Source organism: Nicotiana sylvestris, chromosome 9, assembly GCF_000393655.2.
Source record: "Nicotiana sylvestris chromosome 9, ASM39365v2, whole genome shotgun sequence".
Classification (NCBI taxonomy): Eukaryota; Viridiplantae; Streptophyta; class Magnoliopsida; order Solanales; family Solanaceae; genus Nicotiana; species Nicotiana sylvestris.
The window spans coordinates 1,284,227-1,312,148 of NC_091065.1; the positions used below are offsets into that span (position 1 = coordinate 1,284,227).

A 27,922-nucleotide genomic window follows, 5' to 3' on the forward strand; every position below is an offset into this window, starting at 1 on the left:
TAATGTTTAAAAAAAATTAAAATGTGTACTCTTTTGCTGCCACATAAGCAGCGTCCACTGCTACTTTAGACGCACGAACATACACAAAACCTACGCTACCTTAGATTCCCCGAAAATACTATGAGGCCGTTTGACTTGGCTGATTTAGAGTAGCTGATAAATATTATGTGCTGAAAAATACTTTTAAGTGTTGAAGTTAATTTAAAAAATAAGCAGTTACGTGTTTGGATAAAAGTGCTGAAATTAATAAGAAACACCTGAAGAACTGAGTATACAAAGAGTTTTATTTTAAAAAGAAGTATTTTAGGGATAAAATAGTAAATATTTTGGTCCAACTTATTATTTTTGGCTTATAAGCACTTAAATTATAAACACTTTTAATTTACCAAAATCGTAGATAAATCAAAAAGTGCTTATAAATCAATTTGACCAGCCTATAAGCTTAGCCAAACACTCTCTATCACTAAAATAAACTTATTAAACAAACTGTTTCCAAATAGAAACCCGACATTCTTCCCTCCAAGAACATCCCACATTGCTCTTGGGGAGACTCAAACTCACAAACTCTTGGTTGGAAGTGGGGTTGCTTACCATCAAAGCAAAGTTAGATTCTTTTTTCTCAAGTTGCAAACTTATTAATAAACTCATCTCTTCTTCTATTTCAATTTCGACTCCAATTTCAGTGATTAATTAATCCTTTATTCAAATAAGGTCAGCAAAATTACATTTGATTGATTATGGCAGACAAGCCTAGCAGAGCACTGGTGTTATACGGTGACGGGTTGGCCCGATTTATCAACCCAACCCATACCCACCTCCATTCTTTTGCTTCTCGAGCTTGTTGTGGCTTCTTGTCTCTTCCTCACTCTCCTCCTTCAGGTCTTTTATGCTTCTTTTTTTATTTATTATTTTTTGATAAATTTGATCTGGGTTTTTGCTATTTTTGTAGAGATTGCATGATTTTGAACTATTTGCATATGCAAGAATCTGTTCTCCTTTTTTTTTTTTTTTTAATACTGCGTACATCCAGGTTATGCTCACATTATGTTCACTTTTTATCAAGAGTCTATTTTTAGTTTGGTTATAGACAAGAGCTTCTGAATTTTTACTTTTTTTAATTCCCAAAATTGTTTCTTTTTGATGATTTCAATGGAAGAACAATAAAGTAGTCTCGGTATAACCTATGGGTCACGGGTTCGAGACGTGTAATTAGCCACTTATGCTTGTATTAGGGTAGACCGCCTACGTCACACTCCCTTAGAGTGCGGTTCTTCCACGGACCCTGCATGAATGTGGGATGCTTCACGCACCGGGCTGCCTTTTTTTTTTTTTTTGTTTGATGATTTCAACTGGGTTTATGTTGTTTTTCGTCTATAATCTTGGAGCTTGTAGAAATTGCATGCTTTTTGAACAGTAATCTGTATGCAATACCCCCAGACCCCACGGTGTAGGATAATATTGGGTGTGTTGTTGTTGTAATCTTTATGCAATACAAGTTTTTGTTTTTTGATTATGTATTTTGAGTTAGCTAGTCAATTAATCCCATTCTAGTGGTTTGGTTGGTAATGTGGCAAAGAATCTATATAGGCGATGATAACTATGTAGTTGGACTTTAATTTTTGTTGTTTTCATATATATTAGGTGCTGGTGTTGTATGAGGAGTCTTTTTTTATCTTGTTAGAGAGATTTAGAGAACCTTTAGATTGGAACACGTAATTAAAAGACGAATTACTTAGTATTTCAAGGAAATGCAGAGGATTCGTCTAATCGACCCTGGTTAGCTAAGGATTGAGTTGTAATTGATTGAATGATTTCTGTGACAATAAGATTCCTGTAAGCAGTGTTCTCGCTATCAATTTGCGTAGTTTTCATTTCTCTATACTCATCTTTTCTGAATTTGTTAGATATTGTTTGATAGAGATCTTTACACAAATAGCCGGCAGGATACCGTTTACTTTTCCTAGCATATATTATATACAATTATATACATATTATACATGAATTATACATATATTATACATTCCACTAGCTATTTTTAGTTTAAGCGTTTGGGTGAGCGGCTATTTGGGGTTAATTCTTCTTGTTGGATACTGTATAGGATGCATCTTGACCACTTAAAATTAAAGAGTCTTCCACCCCAAAAATCAACTCTATAGCCTGGTGACTATTATATTTCTTCTTATGCTATGTCTACGGGTGGTTAGTGTTTGGGGTGGATGCCTATCTTTATTCATGAGAAAACATCACGATGTTACTAAATTAAAGAAAGTAATTTCCATGGACAGTACAAAGATCGTAATTGCTTTACACTTCTTGCTTTGAATCAAATTACTTCTTTTTGTACTTTTCATCTGTCATTTTTTGGTGTTTACTTGGGCATTAGATTGCAGAAAATTATGATGCAAGAATAGTCAGAGAATTTGCTGAGCTAGTGGATGCAAGTGAAGCTTATCTTAACCTGGTGAGATGCAATTACTCTGCTTATAGAAATTAATAAAAAATGCATGAAATTTCTTAGCTTAATGAACACACATTGTGCTAAAGATCTTTCTTCTTTTTTCTCTTCTTAAGAATGGGGTAGAAATTTCTGAAACGCAAACTCAGGAGAAATATGTAGCGGCTACCATATCAGAGAGGTAGGCAACTTTTCTTTACATGGTAGAGTTTCGTTGATTTAAATTATTTACATTGTTAAAAATACCTTCTTGAACAAAATGTCGTTTCAGGTTTATGGGGATGAAAGCTGCTGTCATCAGTGATGATCTCAGATTGAAGAGTTTATGTGATAAGCTCGGCTTCACCGTCTTAGAGTTGAATGAAGTAATTGGTAGCATTATTGACCAGGTCGAGTCCTCCGTCTTAGCTTCCAAATTGTTAGAGTTGCTGGGTTTTCAACAAGGGAAGACCTTAGAGTCGAGCCAATTTGATTTGGTTATCCTTCACGTTGGAGCTGGTCAAAGGACAAATGGCCTCAAAGACTTGGATCATGTCAATCGCTTGGTCGGCGATTTAATGCAAATGGCACATCCTGGAACGGAAGTAGGTTCTAGGTTGCACATGTCAGTTGTATTGAGTTATGGTGTTGTTTGCGAGGATGGTGATTCCATGTATTCTATTGCTGACACTAGACCAGAGAATAACTCTAAACTTTCTCCTATTTTCCCTCGTCAAAGTTATACAATTAAAGAAGGAAAACCACGACCGAATGTTAGGTAAGTGCAATTTTGTCGCGTTCATTCTATATCATCCACGCATTAGTGGTGTCTGACGTATTTTTTAACAGGCAGTTTTGCCCCATGTTAGTGGCCCAGTGGCAGAATGCGGTGACTCGAAAGGATATGGTGGAGGCATATTCATACAAGGATTTCAAAGAGGTATCCAAGATTAAGAAGAGCTTAATGATTTTTACGTCATAGTTTGTGTGATCTTGCCTAGCTTTTCGTTGATCCATAATAAGTTTAATTTCCCAAAGAAAAAATACAGTTTGATAAATAGTGCCAAATTCGATGCCATGTTTTGTTTCCTTGGTCAGTCTAATTGTGGGAAAATTATATTGAACGTGGTAATGCGTCAACTTGTCGTCACAAGAGTTATTGTCTGCTAACATGGATATATAAGGAACTCTGATGGTAAGCAACCTTCACTTCCAACCAAGAGGTTGTGAGTTCGAATCTCCCCAAGAGCAGGGTGGGAAGTTCTTGGAGGGAAGGATGCCGAGGGTCTATTTGGAAACAGCCTCCCTACCCCAGGGTAGGGGTAAGGTCTGCGTACACACTACCCTCCCCAGACCCCGCTAAGTGGGATTATACTGGATTGTTGTTGTTGTTGTTGTAATATTCTGTATTATCGTCTTTGAAACAGCGTGGCGCAAACCTTGTGATTCCAGCTGATAGATTTTTACATGAAGTGGCATTTAAGATGTGGAAGGCTCCAAAGTACGGGGCTTGAGTTAGAAGTGCAGGGAAAGCGTTGGCAAAAGATCTGCACGAGATGAAAGACATTCCGACATTCTGAATCCAGATTTGTCATTTTGGACCTTTATTTTGATAAAAAAAATGAGGCTTGATCATAGCAGGGGACGCTTACGGTCACTAAAAATGCCTTTCCTAGGAATAACAAGAACTAATAATCAGTCAACTGGATTTCATGGCATCTCTTTTAGTTGTCATTTCTACTTTTGTTTTTTGTATAAAATGTACTCTTGTTGGCAAATCAGTGGTGTGATAATTCTAATGGTTTTTCTTTCAGCTATCCTTTTCTACTCTTTTCTCCACTACTTCAGCTTACCGAGAACATGACCTTCGATAGGAATGTGTGGAGGACGAGTATTAGGGTTAAAGGTTGACAGTGGTACTAGTTCTATTGTTGTATTTTCTTATTCCTGGTCTGTTATTAGTACATGTTGTGTTATTCGCTTCCATTACCATGTTACCTTGTTACAATTGTTTGTTGATGTTCCTTGAGCCGAGGGTCTATCGAAAACTACTTCTTTATCTTCATAAGGTAGGGGTAAAGGTCTGCGCACACACTACTCTTCCTAAAACTCACTTGTGGGATTACACTGATTTTTTTTTTTTTTTGGTTGTTGTTGTAGTTGTTTAGTGTGTGCAAAGTAAATCAGATTTTTTGGTGAAGAAAGGCTCATGCTTCATATTGCATGTTGCTTATTGCATCTTGCCTTTCTTTTGCTTCAAGGAAGTAATGCTCTTTAATCTTGGATTTTCGTTTTGAATCACTAGAGAAGTACTATAAAGTTCACCCTTTTGGACAACAACAAATTAGTCTTACAGCAAAATTTATTTTTCTTCCTTTCTTTTGTCTATCGGAAACAACCTCTCTGTCCTCCAGGTAGGGGTAAGGTATGCGTACACACTGCACTCCTCAAACCTCACTTGTGAGAATTTACTGGATTTTTGTTGTTGTCGTTGTTGTTACCTAGATCATTGACTAGGTCTAAGCAACACCTACAAACTATCTCATTTGTTCTTGAAAATCTACAGCTTGTCATGCAGTTCAAGATGAAACTTGAAAAGGTTTCATTTATGTAGTTATGTTATGTCTACCAACAGTGTATGGCCTAATGGACAATGAAGTGGGTGCAATTCTCGGAGACCATCGTTCAAATCTGAATCATCTACCTGAGCCTTGGTAGCCAGAGTTATCTGATACTTGTATTAGCATGAACACCACTGTTAATTAATGCTCAAATTAAGAGGCACATAGCAGAATTCAAGCTATAAAAATTTCACTTTGTTTTGGGATCAGACAATGTTGTCCAACAAAGACTTCCAATTATGTGATCAGTCATTCCTCTGGAAATTTGAGATTCTGGTAAGTTTTATTTTCCGAGAATAAAAAAATGGGTCAGTTCGGTGTACGGGTTCAAGTCGTGGAATCAAAGACTTTACTGATACGAAAAATAATTTTGTGACTTTACTGATTCAACTAATAAAGTTCAACGATCGCGTATTAGGAGGGGGAATATCTGGGAATCATCTCTTTAGTGACTTTACTTTAGCCTTGACATGCAGAGGCGGATCCAGGATTTAAATCATATGGGTTTAACTTTTTAGGTTTTTAGCATTGAACACATTATATTTTTAAAGTTATGGGTTAATATTCATTATTTTTGCAATTTTAATAAATTTTTATACCGCGTTAAAAGTTATGGGCTCAGTTGAACCCGTTAGTTGTTCACTACATCCGCCTCTGTTGACACAGGTGCAATCAAGGCTAAAGTAGCAAATATTAAAGGTCCCTCCATGCGAAAATACGTTGAGTAAAAGTTATTTTTTTCAATTATGCGAGATAGCACGTATCTAGTGAAATAGTTAAGATGCGCACTAGCTATTCCGGATACCACTGTTAAAACAAATATACTCTTAAGATCATTGGAAATCTACTAAAATTACAATTCACCAATACCTGTACAATTGTAGTTTGTCTAATTCCTGTATTATTCAGTGAAAAATTTTATTTCGTGCCTCACACAACTAAGACTAATTGTTTGAGGCTTCTTTTTTGTCTCACAACTGTGTGGTCCCAGAATTTTTGTGTACAAATGTGTAAGATATGAGTTTACAAATATATGAGATAAAAAGAGGCCTCCCACAACTAGTGAAGTTGTGTGAGGCACAAAATAAAATCATTCCTATTCAGTAGCAAATTTTGGTACAATCACAACTACACCGTCACATATAAATTTAAATATCAAACTAATAGTCTGTTTGGCCAAGCTTCTCGGATATCAAAAGTACTCCCCCCCCCCAAAGCACTTTTTAAAATAAATTAAGTTGTTTGGCCAAGACGGAGAAGTACTTTTGGTCAGTAGTAGAAGCAGTTTTTCTGCTTTTGGGAAGAAGCAGAAAATTCTAACTTCCCGCAAGAAGCAGAAACATAAGCAGAAAATTAATTTATTCAAGACAACTATCCTCACCATAAAATTTATATTTTCCAAATGATCTCTTACTGATTAAAGCTTTTTTTTTTTTTTTATTTCTAGTTTCTACCATTCTTTTAAAATAGAGATATCATATATATGAATATATTTAAATTCTTTTTTGAATTTTTTTGTTTTTGATTTTTTCTTTGTGTAATGTCTCGTAACTTTCAAAATTATCTTCTTTCTTTCACACTAAAACAAATTATCTACATCCTTCTTTGGATTATCAATTCTCTTCTTGCAAATAATCATTTATAATTTCCTCTGTTACAGGCTATTAATTCCCGAATCTTTAAAACAGTTATCAAATCTAATTTGTGAAAATTACCTATAAATAGGTAATACTTTATGCCAATTTAGTAGGAAATATGTCCATTCAGAAGAAATTTGTAGGAAAAAGAATCCTCCTCCTAAACCAATACAGAAGGAGACTGAGAAGCAGGGACCTAAGGAATCCTAGAGTACAACAGATGAGCAAACTGATACAACAAGAAGAAAGCAACTAAGAATTGGTAAAGGCAAACAAAATAAGAGGCAGGCTATTGAGAGTAGTAACTCATTTCAGGTATTAAATAAGCAGAGAGAGGTGTTCACGGTTCGGTTTGGCCGGTTTTTGATTAAAGCCAAAACCAAACCAATTTAATCGGTTTTTAAAATTTTAAAACCAAAACCAAAACCAAACCAAATTACATACAAACTGTCGGTTTGGTTGTTGTTGGTTTGGTTCGGTTTTTCGGTTCCTAGTAAGCTAATGATAAGTCGATAATAGTAAAACAACACTAGACTACGATCTGAAAATAATTTGCTAAATTTATGTTTTTTTAAATATTTATTTCAGAACTGAAAGTTTATTTACCTGTTTATACGAAAAAAATGAACAAAAAACAAACTAAAAGTTTACTTTCTAAAGCTTTAGCTACTATAGTCTTGCAATTTGAGTTTGATTTCTTTACTCTTGTGGTAGATTTTTTTTTTCTAACTCTTTTATTAGAAAAAAATATGTGTGTAGGTTAGAGAATTAGATTCTCTTAAGGAAAAGAAAATCGGCCGATTCCTATTCTTTTGGACTTAGACAATCTTTTAAGATATAAGTAGGATAAACTAAAATTCAAAATAATAATTAAAATGTATAAAATATTTAAAATTATTTACGAAAAGATATTATACCATATATCAATAATTATTAATTTTTTATATAATTAATCGGCTCGGTCGCTTCGGTTTTTTATAATAGAACCAAAACCAAACCAAATTTTATCGTTTTTTAAAATTTAAACCAAAACCAATCCAAATCAAGAAAAATATCGGTTTGCTTAAACGGTTTGATTCGAGTTTCGGTTTGGATCGTTTTTCTGTCAAACCGTGAACAGCCCTATAATGGCTTGTTAGAAGCTAAAATAAAGAAAGATAGGGTGGATCAGATTGTAGGGAAGATGTTCAGTGGTTGGCCATATATCACCAACCTCGACTCTCACTGCAATAGAATTCTAGTAACATGAAGACCTGATTATTACAGAGTCACTCCACTACTTATTACTGCTCAAGTTGTATCCATCCAACAACCTGATTATTTATTTGGCCCATCCATGCCATTGTCGTTAGTCAATAATGACATGGATGGACCAAATATGTAACGGCAATGGCATGAAATGAGCATTTTTTTAACGGATGGCATGGATAGACCATTTCTGAAAGTTGAGTGGCATTTTTAGGTCTTTTCCGTTCTTGGAATGACAGACATAATGATCATAGAATCTATTCAAAAATTGACTGGGCATTCATAAACGGAGAGTGGCTAGATTCAATACCAAATTGTTGTGCCAAATATTTTCCTGGAGTAAGTGATCACTACCCTATCAAAATCATAAGAGGACCAATCTAGGAGAAAAAGATCCTTTAAAAGTTGTAATGTGTAGGCTCAACACCCTCATTTTCTAGATGTGATAAGGACAAGATGAGATGTGCAAGTGGAAGGATGTAAAATGCTACAGGAACCTCAGATTAAGTGTGACACAATTGAAAGATGTACAAGGTAATTGGTAATCTAATCCAGATACAATTGCACAAATGTTTGTAGATTATTATGAAGAGTTACTGGCATGGGCGAAGCTACATTCCCTTGAGGGTGGTCAATTGATCACCCTTCACCGAAAAATTACACCGTATATATAGGTAAAATATTAAGTTTTAGAGGTATATAACATATATTGAACACCCTTTGTCGAAATTTTTTTCCACTTAGTTCAAGTTTGAACAACCTTGAAGAAATTCCTGGCTTCGCCACTGCTTGCTGGGGCAGGAGGCTGAGTATAGAGTAGGGGATTTGAAGGAATTCCTAGCTATCTTATCAAGTGACTATCAAATGCAGCTGTTGAAGCCTTTTGAGAAAAAAAGAGGTTAAAAGAGCTATATTTCAGATAGAGAGCAACAAGAGCCCTGTGCCAGATGGCTATGGCAGTAGGTTCATTAAGGCTACTTGGTCAATCATATGTGAATATATATCTACAGCTTGTGAGTTCGAGTCTCCCCAAGAGCAAGGTGGGAAGTTCTTGGAGGGAAGGATGTCGAGGGTCTATTTGGAAACAGCCTCTCTACCCTGGGATAGGGGTAAGGTCTGCGTACACACTACCCTCCCCAGACCCCACTAAATTTAGGATTATACTGGATTGTTGTTGTTGTTTTTGTAGCCATATTGAATTACTTTCAGAATGGCAAACTACTGAAACAATTGATTTCCACTTGCATAGCTTTGATTCCAAAAATACCTGAGCCAGAAGTAGCTAGTCAATTCAGACCAATCTCATGTTGCATTGAACTTTACAAATGTATCTCCAAGATGATCTGTAGTAGACTAAAGGGTGCAGTGAATGAGCTTGTGGCAGACAACCAATCAACATTTATACTACGAAGATCAAGGCTCCATAATTTACTAATTTATCATGATATACTAAGGCACTACAATAGGAAAATTACTCCAAAATGCTTGATAAAAATTGATCCGAGGAAAGCATATGACGTGGTTAGTTGGGATTTCCTGACCGAGGTACTGCATGGGCTATGTTTTCCACCTAAGTTCATCATGCTGATAATCAGGGGCGGCCCAAGGGTCAAGCCACTAAAGCAAAGGCTTTAGCCCCCCAAATTTGGAAGGCCCCAAGTTTTTCTTTTTGTTTTTTACTCGTATTTGTATTGAGCCCCGACTAATCTAGATTTGTATCGCATAAGGCCTAGTAAAAGAGAGAACATGTTTTAACAGGATTTATTTCAACTACATGACTCGAACCCAATATAAGGTAAGTTGGATCATATACATCTCACAACGATCTTTAGAGGTAGGGTCTAAAGTTGAAGCTTACAAACAAAACTTCAGTTTGACAGTTACAAAACAAAAACTTCAGCTCTAGAGCTGAACTTCAGGCCCGGCTACTAGAATGCTGAAGTTTTGTGTGATTGTTTTTCCTACTTCAGCCCTGTATGCTGAAGTTATGTGAAAAAGCGGGTACGCTTGTAATTTTTTTTACAAAGCGGGCACAAGTTAAAACGTGACACAAAAAGCGGGTATAGATGCAAATGCCCCAATGCAACCTCTTTAAATGAATATAACATCATCAACAAACATTTTCAGATTTGATGAGTCAGAAAAGATGGTCATCTAGTAACAAGCAGACTGCAACCTCATATCTTTTAAGTCCGAACCAATAGGCCAAAAAGGCGTTAAAATAACACATGCTAGCCAATTTTCGGACTTGTGATTGAAGATAGCCAGCGTTTGCAAGTCATTAAAAAAATAGCCACTATACCTCAACACGGAAAGTTCCAGCATAATATACTGGAGATTAGAGCACCTGTTTATGAACTTCCAACATATTATGCTGGAACTCCAGCACACGAAAAGTTCCAGAGATTGGAGCACCTGTGTATGAACTTCCAGCATATAATGTTGGAACACCGGTACATTATGAAATTCCAGCATGTTATGCGGGAAGTTCACGTGTAAAAATTCGAACTCCAACATTATTTTCGGATTTTGAACAGTACTTTTGATAAAATTTAACTTTACATGAAAAATGGTTAAATTTCAATTACTTCTAAAACTGTGGCTATTTTTCAATTACCACTTGTAAATCTAGCTATTTCTGAATTTCTTACCAAAAATGCTGCAAGAGCCAAGCCGTTGGAGAAATTAATTAATTAGGCTATTAACCTGAAGAGTTACACACCCCAGTTCTGAAGCCTAAATCGAACAATTTCGGGTAGCAGAAAAAGGTTCAAAAGGCTAAAAATAAGTGCGAATTATATTTCAACATCATCGAAAAATAAATATGCATCGCTTTCTTAATATCAGGTATGAAGCTATGTTGACGGCATCTTCTGTCCGGAGCGTCGAACCAACTCCCATATCTTCACCGTCCCATCATCACTGCCAGAAGCAAGAAGCCTTCTATCCTGCAAGGTTTTGTCAAAAAGGGCATTAACATCTTGCAGGATGTTTCTAACTCGGCTCAGGAAAGATAAAAGGAATGAGCAAAAATAAGCAAATCAATCAGAAAACCAAAGCGAAAATACAAGACCAACACTAAGTAATGCAATCAGAAAAATCGAAGCGAAAGAAACAAGTAATAACAGAAATCTAAAAATAAGAAAATACAAGACTTAACACTAAGTATTGCACTAAAGCTACTGGTACGAGCTAGGACAACACTCGACTACCTAACCCTCTACCTTAATTCTCTATCTCCACATCTTCCTATCCAGAGTAGGAGCATTGTCATGTATTACCTAATCACCTCACTCCGTTACTTCTTCGGCCTACTTCCGCCTCTCCTTAGGCCCTCCAAGACTAACCTCTCACACCTTCTCGCTTGGACATATGTGCCTCTCCTCTTTGCATGCGCGAACCATCTAAGTTTAGCTTCTCGCGTCTTGTCCTCTACGGGGGTCATGCCTACCTTGTCCCCAATAGCTTCATTTCTAACTAGTATGCCTACACATCCATCTCAACATCCTCATTTCAGCCACCTTATCTTTTGGACATTGGAGTTCTTGACTGGCCAACATTCAACCCCATACAACACTATCGATCTGACCAGCGCTCTATAGAACGTACCTTTAAGTTTTTGTGGCACATTCTTATCACACAAAACACCTAAAGAAAGCCTCCATTTCATCCACCTCGTAATCTCCCCATTCCCCTGTATAACTGACCCAAGTTACTTGAAACTCTCTCATAGGGATGACTTGTAAATCAAGCCTCACGTCTTCGTCCACTTCCCGAGTCGCACTACTGAACTTGCACCCAAAGTACTCTGTCTTGGTCCTGCTCAACTTGAACCTTTAGACTCTAGAGTTTGCTTCCAAACCTCTAACCTCTCATTAACACCGACTCGCGTCTTGTCCGTCCGTAGAAATTTTTGAGAAGAAAAAATTTATCTCCTTGAAAAACCCTACAACGATCATTCCAAGGCCTAATATATTTATTGTCCACAACACGAATTGTCAGCTCTGACGCACATATTTTATTAGACATGGGTCAATGGAAAGTAAACCAAAACTCAGGTCAACAAATATTCATTTCAAGGTCCAAACCTAGATGTTTTTGGTGCGCTCATTGTATGAAAACCAACATCTGTAATGTGCAATACTATACCTGGGCAGCATAACCCAGCGCTCCCTCTAAGAGTTGTGGATTTGAAAGACAAGAGTCAAATGGATATATGTTGTTGGTTTGACATTAAAGTCATCCATCAAAAATAGAACATGATCTTAGTTCAATCTAACATGTCCAAAATTTAGGTGCCACTTGAAGTCCCATCCACAATAAGATTGTACTATATTTGTGGTTGGGTATAACATTAACAATCCAATTGGTATCCCAAAGATAAAGTTCCAAAAGGTATCAAATTCAAATTTTCAAGTTCAAGCAACCAGGAAGCGAGCAGGTTACTGCATCATGAAGTGCCAACACAAGATACATTAGAAAGGTCAGACATTTGTTAAACTTCAACATGGTAACTAAACAAGGGATTGAACGGGCAACAGATTATCATCCCTAACACGTTCAAAAAATTTCCAGGTGATCTTGGCTTCTGCTCAAAGCTAAATCATCTTGCAGCAGACAAATACAGAACTAAAGCAACGATAGATGAGCAAGTAAATGTCAATAATCCCATCATTCTGGTATTCCATTGACTTACCCCAGTGTTCCACTGCACAGAATTTACATCCATTTCATGAGCCTTCTCCTTCTTCAGAAGTAGTTTAAATGTAGGTCCATCAACCTGTAACCAGACCCAGCAAACTTTTATTTATTTATTTATTTTGGATCAGACAGACACAAAAAAATTATTTTGCCATAGAGGGGTTGGAAGAGGCGATAATAGAAGATCAACAGTAGTTGTATATGGACAACATCATTCATATGACTTGTTATAATTATATTGTAATTAATGGAGATTGGTTTTTCTAGATCTTTTAGCTGTCTCAAAAGGATTTTCTACTTTACCTGATTAAAAATATTTTCTTTTCCTAACAGTGTATAAAAATTTAAAATAGATATTCAGGTCGAGCGAGATTGGCCAGAAGAACCAAGTCAGAATTCAAGTGTCGTCCTAAGCAGTTATCAGGATCCCTAACTGTAATCTGCTCTGTTTACCATTTTTTTAATATAGCGCTCGAGGTGGGGACAGCTTACCCACTCCTCGACTATATGTAGGATACTATGTCCCGCATGCACGCACAGGCTGTCAGGGTAATCCAGCTCACCAAGGCTGGAGCTGATGGAACCACACCAAGTGTTGTAGATGGGATTCGAAACCCGAAATCTCCATGTTGTTACTCCCACGCCTCAACCACTAGGTTATCCCCTTGGGATCATTGTAATCTGCTCATTAGCTTGACGAACTAGAAAATGTACATCTTTTTAAGTGGTCCTCTAAGCTAATTCTTTTTTATGCTTGTAACGGGTCCACTCGAATCGTAATTACTAGTTTATGATATTTAAACAGGGATCTCGAGGTAAAAAAACTGAAAGCCCGCCTCTCTCCACAGCGACCCAACCGCTAGAAAAGGAATAAAAAGTAAGTTGCTATCACCGGGGGCGGATTTACCCTGGTTAAAGTGGTGTCATCCGACACCGCTTCGTCGAAATGTTTTATTAAATATATATATAGCAGTAATCTGCTAAAGAAAAAACGTGTACAAGTAAAACAAAATGACACCACTTAGTCAAAGCAAGCTAATTGGTTCACTGGTTAATTCCCTGAAATGTGAGGCAGGGGTCGGGAGTTCGAAGCTCAGCAGCTTCGTTCCTTTCCTTTAAATTTTTGAGCAACAAGTTTCTCCTTTTCCAGAAACAGCGTACTTTTTATATTAATTAGAGTTAGATGCATTGTAGGATACAATTACTCATCCAATTTGTGTAGGGAAAAAGAGAACTAAACTACTTTTTTTGTGTAGGAAAAGGATAATAAACAATATAAAATACATTGGAACTCAATTATTTTAGACCTACTTTTTGGAAAAATAGTCATTGAAATCGCCGAAATTGCTTGCCGTGAGTTGTTCTACTACTTTTAGTTTTTCTCTTTTATTTTTCTAATTGGAATTTCTTCAAACATATATTACTTTTCTTTTTGAGTTGATTTTTGTGCAATTTACATACAGGGTTATCTAATTGATGTTTTGATTTATAATTCAGCTTAAATTCCAATGAAGAGATTTTATTCTGTAGTACCTTCCGAGCCTTCAAAACAAGGATCAACATCTCAAAGTTCATCTAACTTGGAAGAAACGATCGATGAGTCAGAACGTCCACGAAGTGAGAGTTAATTTGGATTCTTTAGAGACTGATCCGGCTAAAAGATTAGCAATTCGAAATTATCATCCAAATGATCGTGATGCAGTAAGAAGAAGATATATTCAACAAGGTCCTTGCCGACCTCGAAATCACAATTTCCCTCAAAGAAATTTTTATGGGCAATTGCGCCGCTTTAATCCTCGATGGTTTGTTGAGTACGATTGGTTGGAGTATAGCATAACAAAAGATGCGGCATATTGTTTCTATTGTTATTTGTTTCAAGATGAATGTATTAATCAAGGGGGAGGAGATGTATTTTCAAGTATAGAGTTTACAAGTTGGAACAAGAAGGATAGATTTGTCGTGCATATTAGTGGACCAAACAACGTTCATAATCAGTCAAGAAGGAATTGTGAAGATTTGATGAGACAAAATCAATCCATTCAAAGTGCACTTGCTAAACAATCTGAACAACAAAAGTTAGAATACCGAACTCGTTTAGAAGCTGCAATTGATGTGATAAGATATCTTTTGAACCAAGGATTATCATTTCGGGGACATCGTGAAGGTGAGTCATCTTTCAATAGAGGAAATTATATTGAACTTCTTACATGGTATGCAAAGCGATGTAAAAATATTGATGATGCGTTTAAAAAAGCTCCAAAAAATAACCAATTGACTTCTCCATCTATTCAAAAGGATATTATCGCTGCATGTAAAATGGAAACAATTAAGAGTATCATTAAGGATATAGATGATGATCACTTTTCTATCTTAGTTGATGAATCTCGTGATGTGTCATGTAAGGAGCAAATGGCTATTGTTTTGCGTTACGTTAATAGAAGGGGAAGCGTGATGGAGCGATATATGGGTATTGTTCATGTTCGTGATGCATTGTCTGTAAGGAATGAAATTGTTAGTTTACTTGCTCAACATTCTTTAAGTCCATCTTCTATACGTGGACAATGTTATGATGGAGCAAGCAACATGCAAGGTGATTTAAATGGTCTTAAGATCTTAATGCAAAAAGAAAGTAGAGGTGCTCATTCTATTCATTGTTTTGCTCATCAACTTCAATCAACTCTTGTTGCGGTTTCTAAAAGATGCGATGAAGTACAAGAACTTTTATTATTGGTTTCCGATATATTGAATATGGTGGGAGCTTCTTTCAAGCGTAGAGATGAACTTCGTGAATCTCAAGCAGAAAAAATAGAAGAGGCATTACGTAAAGGGGAGCTTGAAATTGGTAAGGGTTTGAATCAAGAATTGGGTCTTGCTAAAGCTGGTGATACTCGATGGGGATCTCACTATAAATCCTTTAATAATTTTATTATTATGTTTGGCCCTATTATTGATGTGCTTGATGTTATTGCTGTTAACGCACGTTTTGAAGAGAAATGTAAGGCAAAGGGATATCTTAAAGCATGTTTAACATTTGAAGTTGTCTTCACGTTGCATTTGATACGTACAGTTTTAGCAATCACAAATGAGCTTAATGCAGCCTTTCAAAAGAAGGAGTAAGATATTGCAAATGCCATGTTACTTGTTGGAGTGGCAAAGGATCAGTTGCAAACATTGAGAAAAGAAGGTTGGAATTCACTTATTGACGAGGTATCTAAATTCTGTATAAAATATGATATTTTTATACCCAAATTTGATGAGCTTTATGTTATCCCTGGAAGATCACGTCGTAGAATTTCTGAGTACACTGTTTCGCAGCACTATCGTGTTGAGGTATTTTGTAAAATTATTGATTGGCAATTTCAAGAACTCAATAATCGCTTTGGTGAGGTGACAACTAATTTGCTTCTTGGAGTTGCTTGCTTGAACCCAACTGACTCTTTTTCCAATTTTGACATTGAGAAGATATTGAGATTAGCTGAGTTATATCCTGATGATTTTGATAAATATTCTATGGTTGACCTTCGCTTTCAGCTTCAGAATTACATTGTTGATGTCCGAGATCATGATAAAAGGTTTTCTGGTCTTAGGGGACTTGGTAATCTTTCCATAAAACTAGTGGAGACAAAGAAGCATGGGACTTATCCTCTTGTTTTTCGACTAGTGAAATTTGCTTTGCTTTTGCCAGTTGCTACCGCTACAGTTGAGAGAGCTTTTTCGGCAATGAAGTTGATTAAGACCGATTTGCGGAGTCGAATGGATGATGAGTTTTTGAGTAGTTGTTTGGTGCCTTATATAGAAAAGGATGTATTTAGTCTTATTCCTAATTCGGTTATTATGAATACCTTTCAAAATATGAAAACTCGGCGAGGAGAGTTGTAGTAAGGTAATTATTTTTTAAATATGATATCGTTACTATATTTGTTTCTTTATCTACTTTAAATGTCGACACCACTTATGAAAAATCCTGCGTACGCCCCTGGCTAGCATTACTTCCTTCCCATGAAACAAAGACCCAAAAAAACTCAAACCGTCAACATTTTAAGAATCTCATTAAGGAACCACATAGTAAAGGGCGAACCAATGACTTTCTTGAAGAACACCCCACCTTCCAGCACCCACAAGAAATTGAGTGAATAGGAGAAAGGTTGGGGGGTACAGAGCAACATAAAATTCACCACTGTACTAGATATCAGGGGCGGATTTATAGGCATATATATGGGGCACGTGAACCCATGGTCTTCCGCTAAACTAGGTATTTTGTGTACATATTTTTTAGAATTGATCTAATATTATCTGCTGGCACTCATGCATCAAAGAGGCTAAACGGTGCATTTGGACGAATATTATATTATTTATTAAGAGGTGTAGGGTTCAAATCCCACTTAATACTTTTTTTTCTCATTTCTTTAGTGGTGCACCCATGTTATAAAAATCCTAGATCCGCCTCTGCTAGATATCATGTAAGATGAATTACATTATTATTAAAAGAAATAGGGATATTGATGGTTTTGCAATACCTCGTTTTCGTTATTCTCAACAAATAAACATATAGCGTCATCTGCTGCTCCACTAGCAATTATTCCTTCCCTGACATTTTAGCATATCAAGTACGTTAGCTTGAAAGATGACAGTGTTAGCTTGTAGGATGACAGGGAAAACAGATACAAATATTATCACAGCATGTAAGCCCTGATTACTGAAAAACCTTGAGGCAATTAAGGGAAACTACAACAATACGAGCCCCAACAAAAAAGAGGTCAAACATAAAATCTAGACAGACAGCACAAATTACGAAACTCTTAATCATCGAAAAATAGATTTAGTTAAGCACCCCCAACCCCCAACCCCACCCAACAACCAACAAACACTTTTTTTATAAGAAAAAAAAAAAAAGACAAGACAAAATCCGACAAAGAAAAGTAATATTACGGATTGCAAAAGAAAAAGCCTACATTAGCATGAGCATGATAAGAGATAGATATGGAGTAGTTACCTCGACCAGTGAACTGAGAAAATTGTCCTATCATGATATCCAGATAGAGTGCAAACATGTTTCCTGACAAGAACAAAAAGGAAATGGTTGCATATAAAGTGGCAAACATAGTAATTATTGAAAGCTGTTCAAGACATAATTAGGTATGTGTCTTCTCTCTAATAGCTTAAGCATTTCAATGCGATGGTCACACGCTTCAACATAGTATCGAAGCAAGCAGAGGTCCTCTGTTCAAGTCTCATCACCACCATTATAAAAAAATCAACAAAAAAAAAAAATCCACGTGCTTATCACATGAAAAAGATTTAGGCCCGCATGGGAAGTCACAGGTTGAAGATATAATTAAGTAAACAAAAATGTACTCTCTCCAACCGTTTAAGCTTCTAAATGAGATTGGTCACAAACTTCAACAAGAACAATTACATCAAATATAGTTAGTCATAAAGACCACAATTGGCCTGAGAAAAAAAATAAACATACCAGTATTAGTTGACTTATAGCCCGTTTGGCCAAGCTGCAAAAATCAGCTTATTTTGAGAAGTGCTTTTCTCAAAAGTACTTTTAGTGAGAAACAGTTTGTGTTTGGCTAATTAATTTGAAAAGCACTTCTGAGCAGCAATTAGTGTTTGGCCAAGCTTTAAGAAACTGCTTCTAAGTGTATTTTTCTCAAAAGTGCTTCTCAAAAAAGTGTTTTTGGAGAGAAACTACTTTTTTCTGCTTCTCCTCAAAAATACTTTTTTTCCTTCCAAAAGCTTGGTCAAACACCTCAATTTGTACACTTGTGCACTAAATAATGATCAATTTTGAAAACACTTGAAAGTAATTTTACAAAAGGAATTTACTGGAATCTACATGGCTAAGTGGAGGTTGAATCATGTAAACTGACCATGTGTTGCTTAACTACATTGCCAAGGGAGAAACACAAGGATGGCTCATTAAAGCACTCCAATACAGTACCTTATACCAAAGATATCTTTAATTTTTCGTTTAGGATGTAAAAACAAAAACTTGTAAACTACAAACATAAAAATACTAACAAACTAGAGGATGGTAAAAGTCGTGGGACTGTAGATATCATACACGAATTGTCAAACAAGAGCTGTAAAGCTTTAATATCTTGCACACTAGATTATTAGTTCACACAAAGTACAAGTAAACTGTTAGTTCCAAGTCTTCAGTACAGAGAGTTGCCAGAAAGTTCAGTTATACTAACGGTTTCAAACACTCATGCACTAATTACTAACTCCAGACTGTAAAAGTAAGTCCATGAATCAACTATATAGGATATCATGATGCTTAGAAAAGGGACGCTATCATCATGCTTACCAGGCTGGCTCTATATTCCAATCTATCATCCTGTTGTCGTCATCATTCAATATCCATACCTTAATGGTAAGGTCATCACTGCAAGATACAGAATTCAATGTAAACTCTGTTTAAGTAGTGACTGCAACAATTATCCATTTTTTTACACAGCGGAGACTGGAGAGCATATATTTTAAAACAAGTTATGCAGAAAGGAAGAACATACCTGCAAGAAACCAGTTTTAGTCCACTAGCATCGGAAGAGACGGACCAGACAGTAGATGTATGTCCGCTGAAAGTTCAACCAACTAGTGACATAAGCTCCCAAACAATATTAAAAGTTACTAAGCCATATATTTGTACCCTAAAACACTCTCCGGTGAACTGCTTGTTACAGGCCCAGTAGATGTATGTCCGCTGAAAGTTCAACCAACTAGTGACATAAGCTAACAAACAATATTAAAAGTTACCAAGTCATATATCTGTACCCTAAAACACTCTCCGGTGAACTGCTTGTTACATGCCACATGCATATACCAATGAGGCAGCAGCAACAACAACAACAACCCAATAAAATCCCAGAATTAAGGGGTCCGGGGAGGGTAGTGTGTATGCAGACCTTACCCCTACCCCCATGGAGTAGAGAGGTTGTTTCCGATAGACCTTCGGCTCAAGAAAACAAAAAAGACAAAAGAGATAGTATATGAGTACCATCAACAGAAACCATAGAAATAATAAAGCATTATAAGAAACCAAAAAATAGTTGAAACGCAATACAATAACTAGTAAAGAAAAACGGGAGAATAGTGAGAAAACAACATAGACCACCAGAAATCTAAGACGAACCCTATCAGTCTAACCTCACACCCGGAACGAAGTAGAAAAATGCTCAATTGCCTCCTAACCTACAATCCTAATCTCGATCTCCACACCTTCCTATCAAGGGCCATGTCCTCGGAAATCTGAAGCCACGTCATGTCCTGTTTGATCACTTCTCTTCAATACTTCTTAGGCCAGCCTTTACCTTCTTCTCGTTCCCGCCAAAGCCAACCGCTCACATCTTCTTACCAGGACATTAGGGCTTCTCCTCCGCACATGCCCAAACTATCTGACTCTAAAATAGCAATCCAACATATGACCATTATATGAAGATCCCAAATAGTCATTCAGTAAAAGGTTTGTCGGGAGAAAAGATACATTTACGCGCTATCAAGACATAACAAAATGAACTATATACCACCAAAAGGGAAATAGCCGAGGGACTACAAAACGATTTTTTATCCAATCAACTTAAGTTAGCCATAATTGTTAAATGTACTTCATCCATTTATCAAACACCATTGTTTCCATCATTTCTGAGCAAACTGGTAAGAGCGGCTCAAAAGAAGATATTTCAACTTTTCCGTATCCGTATCCCTGCCCTTAAATAAATAAATATCATGAAATCAAGGATTATTTAGTATGATTGTCACAACTGTCCCTTCCCATGTTTCTTTACATCAAGAAAGAATTCGGCTTGTTGCACATTTTCTTCAATTTGAATTCGGACAGTTGACGCATTTTTCTTCAATTTCTCCTTATGCAAACTCTTAAGGTGAAAAAACAAGGAAAATATCATTTTAACAAACTCAAGAGCTTTGGAAATTTGGCTAAGCAAGTCCACTTGCTCTACTGCATGCAATTATTCATCCATGTTAAGATGCCTGTCCAACTACTACTTCTCCATCTCTTTCCCCAAATATTTAAGTTCATAATGACTCTAATTATGAGGTCTTCTAGATAATGGAGATCTCATATCAATTGCTTTGCAATTACTGAGCAGGATTTCATAAGTTTTTCCATCTGGAACTTTCAACTGTTCAGCATGCATAATATGGTAAGCAGAATATTAACCATAGATCTGAAATTTCGTACAGAATAACAAGCATTTCTCCATCTTACTTAAGTGACCAAAAGGAACATGTTTTCCTTATCACAACAAAAATGAGAACAATATAGCGGATAGAAGCACCGCTACAGACTCTAGACAATACATTAGAGTGAAAAACACAGTTTAAGGATCACTCAATCTAGCTACACTACAAACCTTTTGACCCTAATTGGAGTAGGTTCGACATGAAACAGGTCAGTTCTTTTTTCCTGACTGACAAAAACAGTTTAGTTCTTTGTTTGAAATTAGAACTGCGTTGAAATCACATGGCCTTATGGGATTTGCTACAAACAGTCATCACCTACCTTGTTCTGAAAGCTGCTTAGATCCTTTAGAGCTATAACATAAAGTGCACTGCTAGCAGGTATTCAATGGAGACCTCTTGTTTCATCTTTGTTTTCAATAAAAGAAAAAGATTATATGCTAAAGAAAGTTAGAGGTCATTCCGTGAATCGTACTCAGGAACTCTTGCAGCCAAAACAAGAAACATTCCTTGCATCCAAAGTTAGAATCATACCTCTCCACCCTTGCACAATCTCGCTGAGCGTGTGTATGCCACTATTCCACAATTCTCACTTTTACGAAGTTATACATAGTTTTCATAACCTCTAATGTGCAAACTTTAGATCCTTTGGCCTAATTTTCAATCTGTTAAGAGTTTCTCATGTGTACGCATTCATCAATTGAAGCCTAAAAGAATAAATGAGTCAACAACATATTGCTAGGATTTATTATCATAAATTTAAAAATCTAGCATATACGGGAGCTCATCCATACTGCTGCCACCTTTACTCTTTCTTGGTCAACGGAAATCTTTCTTGAAACAACTTCTGTTTGTAGTCTAAAAACTTCACTTTCGAATAGCACCTCTCTCTTCTGTCAATTTCTAAAACATTTAAAACCTACGGAAAAGGGCCAAAACTACCCCTAGACTATTGGAGTTGGTACAACAATACCCTCCGTCCACCTATTTTGCAAAAATTACCTTCACTGTTATCTTTTCGGCTCAAGACTGCCCTTACGACTAACAGCCCTGTTAGGTAAAAAAAAAAAAAAAACTTAATTAATTTCCACGTGCCATCGTCCCATTGGCCTAACTTAAAACTCACCTAAATTAAAATAACGAAAAAGGGTCAAACCTGCCCCTAGACTATTGGAGTTGGTACAATAATACCCCCCGTCTCAAAAAATCTCTACCCCTCCACCCCACCCCACCCCCACCCCCCACCCCCCACCCCCAGCGTGTGTGGGTTCATATTCTTCTTCTTCTCATCCTTTTTTTGACCTTGTACTCTATTTGAATAATCACTACAAACACCATTAAAGTTTTATTTTCAAACAAGCAAAATTTTTAGTCACCAATACTTTACGTCATACAACTTTCACCCGAATATATGAACACTAACAGAGTGTCAATGGTAATGGTCATTAAACATTTGCAATATTTTTCGTTGTATATTTCCTGACAACTCCGTATCCAGTTTCGATTATACAGTTTTATTTGGTCTTTGCTCGAACCTCGACTTTTTTCTTCAACATTAGCTCACCATAGTCTGAACATCCGATCATGTCCATAAAATTAAGCTATTGTACGAGGATGCTCTTCAAGTTATATCTACACCGCTAATTTTTAAAAAGGGACGGTTAAATCAAGAGGAATATTTGGATCCTATGCCTTAGAATATGAGAGAATACGACTTATTGGAGAATGTGACTGTAATAAATACTTGATTGAGCTAATTGTATGAAGCAGTGAAGTGTAGTAAGAAAAATTGATATGAATGGTATTTCTATGATGGAAAAAATAGGAGTATTGATGTGTACATTTAATAGAGAAAGAAATAGGAAGAGGAAGGTGATTAACTATAAGAGAGATTTTTGTTTGCTTAGGAAAAAAATGGGCGAATGAGAATTCTAGATGTTGGAATATTTTTGAAAAGAAAGAGGAGAAAGAAACAAAAGAGGGAAAGGAAGAAGGATAGACTAGGAAAAAGTATTTTTGTTTATGGGTCTTAGAATGTGGGTGGTTTATTTTAATTTAGGTGAGTTTTAAGTTAAGCCAATTGCACTATGACACGTGGAAATTAATTAAATTTTTTTTACCTAACAGGGTTGTTAGTCGTAAGGGCAGTCTTGAGCCAAAAAGATAACGATGAGGGTATTTTTTGCAAAATAGGTGGACGGAGGGTATTATTGTACCAACTCCAATAGTCCAGGGGCGGTTTTGACGCTTTTCCGTAAAACCTATGATCTCACATATTCCGCGATGAACATTAGAAACTTCTCATTCTCAAAGCTTGTGAAAATTTGAACCCAATTCTTGCATGGAAGGCCAATTCGGACAGACGAAGCATTTATAACCTAAATTGTGCAAGCTACATGCTATGAATAGGAACAGACACCTCACTTCAATAAAATACGGTATTCTACATAAATGAAAAGAGCTTAAAATGCAGTAAGAATATAATCACTACCCTGATGGCATCGTTCAAGTTTTCATTTTTTCCTCGTCTAATAAACATAATAAATTTAAGATTGATTCTTTTTTTAATAATGGTCCTCTTCGAGCTAGCTTGTGCACCACTCTACTAACCACCGAGTACCTGACATCAGTGACGTATGCAGGAATTTTTTGTAAGCGGTGGCACATTTAAAGAAGTAAGCAAATGATCTTTTCAAAACCGCGACGTAATTTAACATTTAAATTTCTTTGAGGAAAATTGCGGATTCAAGTTTGAAAATGATCCTTTTGAAGATATGCGCTTCTTATTGCACCATGGTCATTTAAGGAATTTAAATCAACTCTTTCATTTTGCGATGTTGTTCCGACTCATTGGCTTGGAAGTTGTTTTGGTAGAATCTCTATTAAATTTAAGCAGATTACAAATTAAAATGTCCATTTGAGAACTCCTAAATAGTACTATATAGTTCTATTCATAAAGTAAAAACAACTTTAAAAATTTCTAACTACTAAAAAGTACAAGAAAGAACGAAGGAAAAGTAGCAAATCACTTACTACAATGGAAGAAGCAGTTGCAAACTGAAGAGGAGGATGGATTGGTTAGCAACTTGTGTTAGAAGGTTTATAACTTCATTTACCTTACGGAAGTGGATGTGCCATAATCTTCTAAATAAATGAGGGTATAATAAAAAAAGATTTCGGTACGATCGATCCCTCAACCTAGCCAAAATAGTTCAGGCGCCTGACCAACTAACCAAGGCAAGTTTAACATTAAGCAGAATCACTTGTTTATTAATTTTGTATGTATGCCATTTTCCAGATTACTTTTATTGATATATTAGTAAAATAATTCGACGAAGCAATACCACGTGACATTGCTTGGGCCTTGGTGCATCCGCTCTTGCATGACACCTCCCACCAATACAAGTACCAGATGCAAATAGGGGTGTGCATTCGATTTATCGATTCGATTTTGACCTTTATCGATAATTACTTATCGATTATCGATTTGTACATATGCTTATCGTTATCGTTTTAATAAGGTTTCGATTTTTTCGATTTCGATTTATCGATTTTTGGGGCTTATCGATTCGGTTATCGATTATACCAATAAGAAAATTTACGGGATTCCACGGAAAGTATATCGCTACAAACACACCTAACTAATATGGACAAAAGGAAGCTAAAATAAGAAGAGCACCGTTTATAACATAAAAATTGTGTCAACAAGCACATGCAACGAAACTAAAGTAAGGGATCAAATGTATGCCACCAACACTCCAACGGTATAAAAAAACAAAAAATCAAAATATATCATCACGGCTAATTCTATTTTTCATTAATTTGAACTTCATTCCCTTGAGCTTTAAATACGATCATTCCTTAAATGTGGTAGAGAAAATAATAGGGTTAGGGACTTAGGGTAAAGGAAAGGGTATTATAGAATAAGGGTAAAAAAAAATTAAAAAAAAATTACTGTAGCTTATCGGTTTATCGATAAACCGATAATCGAAGAGAACAAAATCGAAATCAAAATTGATAAATCGATAAGGAAAATTTTGAAATCGAAATCGATAAATCGATAAACCGATAACAGATAATCGATTCGATTTATCGATAAATCGACTCGAATGCACACCCCTAGATGCAAATCTAGCAGCCAAGGCTTATGCGGAGTGGAAGAAAACAACTATTATGCCACACCATTGGATGCAATAAATTTATGATTTTGTTATGCCCAATAACGAATCTTACCTATTAGATTCACCCAAAGTTTGAATACAATGCCAATCATCACCGCGATTCTCTATCCATACCTGCATTTCAAGCACCGCTAAATATTAGATATTGTTACTTATAAATGGAAGTAGGGGCAGATGCACCTTTAATGAAGCAGGGGCACGCGACACCGCTTAGTTGAAAATTTTTATTAAGTATATGTATCAATACAATGAGGAACAGATAAGTAGGAGAAAATGACACCATTTGACAAAACTTCTCTCTTGGTGCGCTGATTGTGTGTTTGATTTTGTTCTAAGAGGTCAATGTTCAAACCTCAACTAGCACATTTTTTGTAAATATTTGAGAGAGTCTTTATGGATAAAAATTGTGATGAAGTAGAATTGAACTTGGGACCTTTTATAACTAAAAAATCAACAAAACCAATAGACTAAGGCTATTTCTAATTTAGAAATATGATAATTAAAGTTTTTATCTCGTTCTTTTATAAATTTCGACACTGCTTATAAAAATTACTGTACACGCCCGTGAATGGAAGAGAAACAACCACTAGTATGCCTTATATGTAACAGGGGTATGAAAAACATGCTAGAATCTCTCTAAACAAAGAACAAAGAGATAGAGAGAGAAAGGAGGGACGCTAAGTTCAACTCAAACATACCTTAATGGTGTTATCATAACTACATGATAACAACATATCCATGTTAGGAGTCCATTTAACCATCTTAACATCTTGTGTGTGCCCTTGTAACACTGAAACACAGTCAAATTCATTTCCAGGCAACACTTCCCATATCCAAACCGACTTATCTCGTCCACACGTCGCGAGTAGTGAGTCGTCACTATTCCAAGAAACACTTTTCACTTCATTGTCATGACCCTAGACATTACCCGCATAAGAAAAAGAAGGCAGACAGAAGTTTAGTAGATTTATATTAAAGAAATAAAAAGGCCAAGTACAAAAGATTGATGTAAATTACGATCACAAAGCAATATAAGCTAAATTAAATGATTCCACTTAGCACAGCTGCCCGGGAAACAAATTCCCTTATTTTACTGACAGATTTATGAAGCTTTTGTTGTGCTATGCACAGATATAAACAGACAGAAGATGCAACTTTTGCCTACTTTAACACTAGTTTTTGTCAGAGCTGGGGTAATGAATATGAACTGAAATTAATATGATAGAGAGATACCAAAAGGTAATTGTACCTCCAAAGTGGAAACACACTCAAAGTCAACCCCAACATTTTCCCAAATAGCAGTGGTGGCATCAAAGCTAGCTGTTGCCAAATGTTTGCCTGACGGTGACCATTCACATGATCTAACAGTCCGTGTATGTGTTTCCTCCAAAACAGCCTGCAAAATTTCCTCCAAATAGTCATTATAGCTCCCTTTTCTTTTTTTTTACTTTTACTAGAATAGTCATTATAGCTAGAGGATGAAGGTCACTTTATTTTCTTCAGGATGGAAAGAGTGCTAGAGAAGGATGAAAGAAGGAAAACAATAAAAAAGGTACACATTGTTTTTTGGCTGCATAACCCCATGTATGATTTCCAAAAATTTAATTAACTATCAGAAGTAAATAATAAACTCCGCCTATGTGATCTTGCTCACATTGTCAGTCCAAGACCGAATAAAAGAGGGTTGCAGTAGGCTACAACCAGCATAAAACTAGCCAATTCCATGATCAATCCTCACACTACAGTTTAAATGGAGTAAAGTGGGTTAGTGAGGATTCATATGGCCGACCCCCACTTGTTTGAGATTGCGGTATAGCTGTTGTATCAAAAGTAATAATAACTCTTAAAAAGAGAAACTAACCAGATCTCAAAATCAACAGGCTAAGGCAGTATCCAACAGAACAGATTTGAAGCTAATGCTCTCAAAAGTAACTCTGTAGTCAATATAGTTCCATCCAGAGGCGGACTCACGATGACATTCAATATAAATTCATCACTGCTCGTAAAGATTGGTAAGGGGCCTATGCTAATATCTTACTATCTTGAAGACATTTACAAGTATACATACAGTTTTTGTGGAAGTTTCCGGATGCACGTGACCCCTCTACGTATAATGTGTGTCCGCCTCTGGTTCCAGCGCATTGACTTCTTCCCGTGTAAATAATTAATTTGCAACAATTCATAATTTTCTTTTTCTTAGACAGAGCTGATACTTTGGATTCTAATTGCAACTCTTTAATGTATCCAGCTGATCATAGTGCAGATTGTCCAATACTTCTTTTAATTTTTTTTCACTTTGATAAAGTAATAGTTTTTCGAGGAATATCAATCAGAAAATGCTATTTTATGATGAAAACAAAAAAAATCAAACCTGACAGTGGAAAGAGCCGGTGGAGTCCTGTTCCCAGATTCGAACGGTTTTATCGCCGCTGCAGGACGCGAGTACAGCTGGAACACCATTGATTCCGGTATGTGGTTTCCAAGCGACGGTCCAAACCCTATCGGTGTGGCCTTCCAGCCTCTGAATCTCCTTCAGTTCAAAATCATCGTCAACGAAATTCATAGTAAGAACGGCGGAGCTGTGGTCGCGATGCGGTGTGCTGCAAAAGTAGGTGGCGAAATGAGAGGTGGGATAGTTATTAAAGCGTGTGTGCGCGCGTGTACAGTAACTAATGGAGTCTAAATAATTAAAAGAAATTAAACTTTTTCATATTTTCTATTAAAAAATTAGTTACATAATGAATTTGTTAGTAACAAGTCAAATATAAATAAAAATTATATTATATGAATGGGTTTAATTTTTTTATTTATAAAGTCTCAAATTAAGTGTTTTTCAAGTTTAGGAGACTAACAATTCTCCTAAAAGTGAACATATTCAAGAAGTTATAG

At 36.2% G+C, this 27,922-nt stretch overlaps 2 protein-coding genes across 2 annotated transcripts; one reads left to right on the forward strand and one right to left on the reverse strand.

The window, feature by feature from the left end:
• Positions 1 to 621: 621 nt before the first annotated feature.
• LOC104223102 (uncharacterized) lies at positions 622 to 4,251 on the forward strand. Its single transcript, XM_009774455.2, has 6 exons — positions 622 to 879; positions 2,391 to 2,461; positions 2,572 to 2,636; positions 2,727 to 3,212; positions 3,284 to 3,374; positions 3,862 to 4,251. Exons 1-6 carry the CDS (start codon positions 738 to 740, stop codon positions 3,946 to 3,948), a joined length of 942 nt encoding a protein of 313 aa, XP_009772757.1. The 5' UTR covers positions 622 to 737; the 3' UTR covers positions 3,949 to 4,251.
• A 6,365-nt stretch (positions 4,252 to 10,616) lies between these two features.
• On the reverse strand, positions 10,617 to 27,683 carry LOC104223103 (protein CIA1). The gene is made up of 10 exons (XM_009774456.2): positions 27,405 to 27,683; positions 26,283 to 26,429; positions 25,732 to 25,950; positions 25,086 to 25,147; positions 19,166 to 19,231; positions 18,961 to 19,038; positions 17,635 to 17,697; positions 17,159 to 17,228; positions 12,637 to 12,720; positions 10,617 to 10,888 (listed from the first exon to the last, which is right to left on the reverse strand). The coding sequence occupies exons 1-10, from the start codon at positions 27,594 to 27,596 to the stop codon at positions 10,796 to 10,798; spliced, it is 1,074 nt and encodes a 357-aa protein (XP_009772758.1). The 5' UTR covers positions 27,597 to 27,683; the 3' UTR covers positions 10,617 to 10,795.
• Between the last annotated feature and the right edge of the window lie 239 nt (positions 27,684 to 27,922).